Source organism: Crocuta crocuta, unplaced genomic scaffold (assembly GCF_008692635.1).
Source record: "Crocuta crocuta isolate KB4526 unplaced genomic scaffold, BGI_CrCroc_1.0 scaffold266, whole genome shotgun sequence".
Lineage (NCBI taxonomy): Eukaryota > Metazoa > Chordata > Mammalia > Carnivora > Hyaenidae > Crocuta > Crocuta crocuta.
The window spans coordinates 4,897,272-4,903,353 of record NW_027531005.1 but is presented as its reverse complement, the minus strand read 5'-3'; the positions used below and the strand labels follow the sequence as shown (position 1 = coordinate 4,903,353).

The 6,082-nt window shown below is 41.5% G+C and overlaps 1 protein-coding gene across 2 annotated transcripts in view; it reads left to right on the top strand.

The window, feature by feature from the left end:
- The window catches only part of MKLN1 (muskelin 1), a 331,507-nt gene that overhangs the window by 150,421 nt on the left and 175,004 nt on the right, over window positions 1-6,082 (top strand). Inside the window, exon 2 of one of the 2 annotated variants that reach the window (XM_077770722.1) lies at window positions 16-75. The exons of the other annotated variant lie outside the window; for it this stretch is intronic. Coding sequence (XP_077626848.1) covers window positions 16-75 — 60 coding nt within the window. The remainder of the gene's footprint in view (window positions 1-15; window positions 76-6,082) is intronic. 2 annotated transcript variants of the gene reach the window in all.

Below are 6,082 nucleotides of genomic sequence, written 5' to 3'. Positions count from 1 at the left end.
TGCGGCGCCCGAGTGCCGGCTTCTGCCCTACGCGCTACACAAGTGGAGCTCCTTCTCCTCCACCTACCTTCCCGAGTAAGTGCCGACCTTTGGGCTCGTGTTGCCCTGCTCTTCGGCATAAGCACGGCGGGGCCAGGGGGGCAGTGGAGGGCAGGGGAGCCGAGAGGCCCAGGCCGGGCCTGGTGAGGGGGACGCTTGGCCTCCCGAGTCTCAGTCCGGCCGCTGAGCTTTGCCCTCCCTCCCCCCCTCCCCCCGTCTCAAGGAGGGGTTAGGGTCTGGAGAGCTGGGTCGGGGGGGAAGTTGGGGAAGGGGCGACGTGTGCCCCGCGCGGATCTGGAGCGCGTAAGACAACCGGCAACCCGGTGATGTTTTGCCCGTGATTTGGGGGTTCAGGAGGGCTTGAGGGGTGGCTGGCTCAGGGAGTTGGGGCAGGAACCGGAGATTTCGGGGTCCCGACGGGTAGCAAAGGGATGAAGATGTCTGTGGTCGTAGGAGCTGGCCGGAGACGGGGGAGGGGGTCGGGAATGGGGGGGGGAAGGCTTAGCCGGTTGCTGCCGGGACAAAGTGTAAAGCTGAGAAGAGGAGTGATTGATTGTTCCTGAGGGGGGTCATTAAAAGTGATTAGCTCCAGAGGAGTGAGTGGGAGAAGTCACGGAAGGTTGAAAAGTTGGGGGATCCGTCTGAATCCTTGCAAAGTGGGGAGGATTTGTAGGATTTGCAGACGGTTGTCTTTTCTGGCTGGTATTTTCTGAAAAAAGGTAGGGAGAAAAGTACAGAAGAGTTCCATTATATGATGGCTCAGAACTTGGATTTATACAAACACAGACCAATTTCCCAGCCCAGAAACTCGAATATAGACAGAAAAGTCTGGCTTTAATGAATGTGACTTCCAACACTGGCTTGGTCTGTCTGAGTCGCGGGTTCAGGGTTAAAAAGAGTTCCATTGGGTTACTCAGAGTTTAAAGATAAAGTACTTTTCAGTCTTTTGGTAGCACATTCCTTCGGAAATGCTGAAAGTACTTTCATACAGTATTTATTTATCTTTAGCTTATCTTTGAGAGAAGGACGTGTAAGTCCAATTTACATGCAGATGGAGAGACTTCCTTAGTAAAGTTTTAAGATCTGTGTGCAGACAGCGGAGAAAAGTACTAGTCCCCTGGAACATCATTTCACACACGAGTCCAGGAATGATTTGATAACAAAACAAGTTACAAATAATTTATCGTTTATGTTGCTGAACAAAAGAAAGTAACTAGATCGGTGAAGCGTACTCAGAGTTTTTTCATCTGTATTTAAAAAATTCTTCAGGGGCGCCTGGGTGGCTCAGTCGGTTGGGCGACCGACTTCAGCTCAGGTCATGATCTCACGGTTCTTGGGTTCGAGCCCCGCGTCGGGTTCTGTGGTGACAGTCAGCTCAGGAGCCTGGAGCCTTTTTCGGATTCTGTGTCTCCCTCTCTCTCTGACCCTCCCCCGCTCACGCTCTCTTTCTCAGAAAGAAATAAAAACATTCAAAAAAAATTTTTTTTTTTAAATATTTTTATTTATTTCTAGGAGAGAGAGAGACAGCATGAGCAGGGGAGGGTCAGAGAGAGAGGGAGATACAGACTCAGAAACAGGCTCCAGGCTCTGAGCTGGCAGTCAGCACAGAGCCCGACGCGGGGCTCGAACCCACGAACCGCGAGATCATGACCTAAGCGAAAGTCGGACGCTTAACCGACTAAGCCACCCAGGCGCCCCTCAAAAAATTTTTTTTAAAAAAATCATTCACATGTTCTCAAATTTGAGTTCTCTAGTCAAGAATCTCAAAATGGATCTGTGACTGGAAGAATGTAACTCTCTTGACTGCCAGCCCATTGTCCCAGTCCCCAGGTCAAGGGTTGGCAGTCAGGCCTTCAGTAGGGTTTGCTTCAGTGAAGGGTGCCAAGTGACTTGTGGTCAGATCTGGCCTGTGTGGCCTATCGATGGCTACTGCATGGCCGTGTCCCTGATTGATGTTGGACTTCCAGCTTTTCATTTGAGAATGAGCCAGGTAAACAGCCCTCAGCTGGAGTTGAAATGTGGCCCTCGGTACTTGACTTCTGATTTTTGAGGCCCACAGATTCTTGAATCTGAAGAAAATTAGCATTTTTCTCTGCCCCAGCTCAGGAACACAGGCAGTAGGGAATTGGGGTGGCATCGTTTCATTTAATAACTTCGGAGAAGTTTTCTAATAACAGAAATTTTCCTGGCCATGGGTTAGGCAGCTTCCAAGATTTCACTCCTTAAGTTTCTGGTATAGGAGCAGGGCTTGCATATCACCAGTCCCATCTGAGTTCTGAATAAAAAAGGAAGAGTACAGTTCTAGCAGGAAATGGTTTAGAGGGATTGCAACTTTACTCTGACTTATGTCTCATTATCCTGGCACAAGACTTGAACTGGACAGAATACTAGTTTTGGTTAGAAGGCAGCTGTTTGAAATCGGAGAAATCTATTGTTACAATTTTCTCAAATATGTTCATATAGTACTTAATGCATATTTAACTTTAAAGACACTTTCATTTACAATGTCTTAGTTAATTCTTAAGATATTCTGCTATCTTATGCAAAACAGTTTTTATTTTAAAGCACTAAACTATTAAAATAGATGACTAATTGGAACTTTTTTCTTTGAAAGACTATGATTGAGTATTACGGAGCTTGAGTTTGAGAATTTTGTGTCTGCTGGATTGGTGTGTGCCATGCCTAAATTGTGAAACTCTTTCAGTACTGACTTATTAGCAAGTAAGGATGTTATAGCTTTGTATAACATGAAGTGTAAGAAAGAGAATTGACTTTCCTTACCTTTGCCCTAAAATCCTCTTTAACAGCAGTTGCTTTATCTTTCTTGGCAGTGACAGTCATGTTGGATACTTCCTAAACATGTCTAATTTTAAGTAAAGCCATTTGTTGTAGACAGTAGACAAACAATATTTGGGTGGCAGACATTTACTGATTACAAGTCATAGACCTAGTCATTTGGCAGGGAGAATAATAAAACAATAATAACAATGGGAAACACTTGATCTGTGTGCCTTTTATTTGCTAGGCTTCCTTATGAACACTTTAATGTATTAACTCATTTAATTCTCACACAGCTGCATGAAGAATTTCCATTTTCCAGATGAGGAACCAGACATGGAGAGGTTAAAAGTTGCCTCAGGTCACCCAGCTAGCTGAAGTCATGATTTGAACCTAGGCAGTCTCGCTTCACATTCCATAGTCTTAGTAGTGCTGTTCTGTTTGTGCACAAAGGTGGAGACAGGAATTCAGAGATTGGAAAGAGTTCTTATATTAAAAGCACTTAAATTTTAGTTGTATAAAAACATGTGAAGTCATGGGGAAAAAAAGGGAAAGTTCAGATATCCATTTTCTTCCTAAGGGCTTAGAATTTTTTTTCCTTCTCCTAAAGGCAGAAAAAAACCGCATTTCTCCTCATAACCCTTTTAGATTTATTCAGACTTTAAAAATATTAAAGTGGATTTAGTTATAGATGTACATTTTTATTTTGAAACTGACGAAGTGGCCCTTTGTTTTGCAAAAACTCTTAAAGAGTTTAAGAGTATAAGAATTTTTGCAAAACTCTTAAAAAGTTTGCCATATTTTACATGTTTCTGAAATTTATATTTGGATATTAAGAGAAACACATTTTAATGATTAATTTTTAGAATTACATGAAGGTTTATATGTAAAAATATTTTTGAGAGCGAGAGCAAGTAGGAGAGGGGCAGAGAAAGGGAGAGAGAGAATCCCAAGCAGGCTTCATGCTTGTCAGCACAGACAGAGCGTGACACAGGGCTCCACCTCATGAACCATGAGATCATGACCTGAGCCAAAAGCAAGAGTTGGACACTTAACCAACTGAATCACCCAGGTGTCCCATATACTCAACTATTTCTTGACGTAGCTAATAAAGTGATACCAACTACACTTTATTGAGCACCTATTATATACAAGATGATTTTTCTATGTAGTTTTACTTAATCCATAGAACAAACCAGCAAGATGAGTTTTGTTGCCTTTACAGGTGAGGGAACTGAGGTCCATACAAGTTAAGTAACTTGTCATGTTGATCATATAGTTTTCAAAAGGCTTATTAGCAAGTTCTCTGACTTAAAAGTTAATGCATGTGCTTCTAGTAACAACTGCCACTTACTAAGTACCTTTTCTATTTGGGCACTTTGCTTAGCACTTAGTGTGTCTTTTTTGATTTAGTCTTCACAAACACTTTACAATAAACATTCTGTTTTACAGAATAGGGAAACTGAAGTTCAGACAGGTAAATTAACTTGCCCAGGTCCAAGAGTTGAAAGGGTAGTATTCTGATCTTGGGCTTTCTGATTTCTGTTACCAAAGCTGCTTCAATATTTTGCAGGACTATAGTATGTGCCTAATTGTGAATACACTTAGGAAGTGCTATAAGGTTAGAGAAAGAGAACAATATTTAGGTATATCTTGACCTTTAAAGTTTTAATGTATTAATATAAAAACTGGGAGAGGACCTTTACAAGTTTTTTACACATTAGGTAATTTCATTGATCTGGAATTATTCTAGTTTACATGTTATTGAAAGACTTGAATAGTTGAAGTAATAAAATTTGATACATTTTTAAACGTGTTCACCTTTTTTTCCCCATTAGTCTTCTTTATTAATTTCAAACAATTAAAGATCATTGTGCATGTGAACTTGAGAATTTGTTACAATCCCATAGGCTCCTCCAAACCCACAAATGTAAATCACTAGTTTGGAGATATTCTGCTTCCTGGAGACTGGAAACTGTCATGTTCTTCCTTTCTTTCCCTAAACTGAAATTAGACACTGGCCTGGCTTAAGAACTTTATTGGCCACTGAAAGTTCTGATATTTTCAGTCTGATAATCTTAGAACTTTGGAAAAATAAAGATAAGCCAGGATAGAGGAAAGGAACCTGAGGTGGATAAAGGACTAGAGATTCAGTCTGCAGTGCTGACTCCTAGAACTGGATCTTTGTGACTTATAGAAAGTTATGATTCTTCTCTGAGCATCATCAATTTCCTCTTATATAGAAATGGTTTTTATTTTGATCAAATTCTATGGAGGTTCTTTATTATTTTTTTCCATGTTAGTAGATGTCTCTAGCATTTGCATTAACTTCTAGGTAAATATAGTAGGTTTTGAATAAATGACTTTGGAGCCTGATACAGGGACTTTGTGATATTTTATATATAGATAAGATACATTTCAGCTGTTTATGGCGATCTGACTGCTGTATTTCAGTTGTTCTAAACTCATCTTTCGGGAGCGCTAGGCTGGTTCAGTTGGTGGAGCATGTGACTGTTGATCTCGGGGTTGTGAGTTCCAGCTTTGGGTGTAGAGATTACTTAAAAATAAAATATCAGAGGCACCTGGGTGGCTCAGTCGGTTAAGTGTCCGAATTCAGCTCAGGTCATGATCTCATGTCGCATGGGTTCAAGCCCGGCATCGGGCTCTGTGCTGACAGCTCAGAGCCTGGAGCCTGCTTCTTGCATTCTGTGTCTGCCTCTCTCTGCTCCTCCCCCACTCGCACTGTGTCTGTCTCTCTCTGTCGCTCAAAAGTAAATGAACATTAACAAAATAAAGTAAAATCTAAAATCACCTTTGGAACTAAGAGGGATTTCTAGGTTTTAATTTTATTTTTTATTTAAAAAAATTTTTTAATGTTTTTATTATTTCTGAGAGAGAGAGAGCGTGAGCAGGGTGGGGTCAGAGAGAGAGAGGGAGACACAGAATCTGAAACAGGCTCCAGGCTCTGAGCTAGCTGTCAGCACAGAGTCCAACGCGGGGCTCAAACCCATGAACTACGAGATCATGACCTGAGCCGAAGTCAGACGCTTAACCGACTGAGCCACCCAGGCGCCCCTAGATTTTAATTTTAGAGATATAAATATTAATATCTAAGAATGGCTCTTTGTATTTACCCTGGTTTTTGGTACCTCATGAATCTATAGCATAACTGTTTCATCAGTTCTGAAAAAACCTTTGATATTCTTCAAATATTGTTTCTGCCCTATTCTTTTTATCCTTCCCTCTGTGACTCCAGTGAAACCTA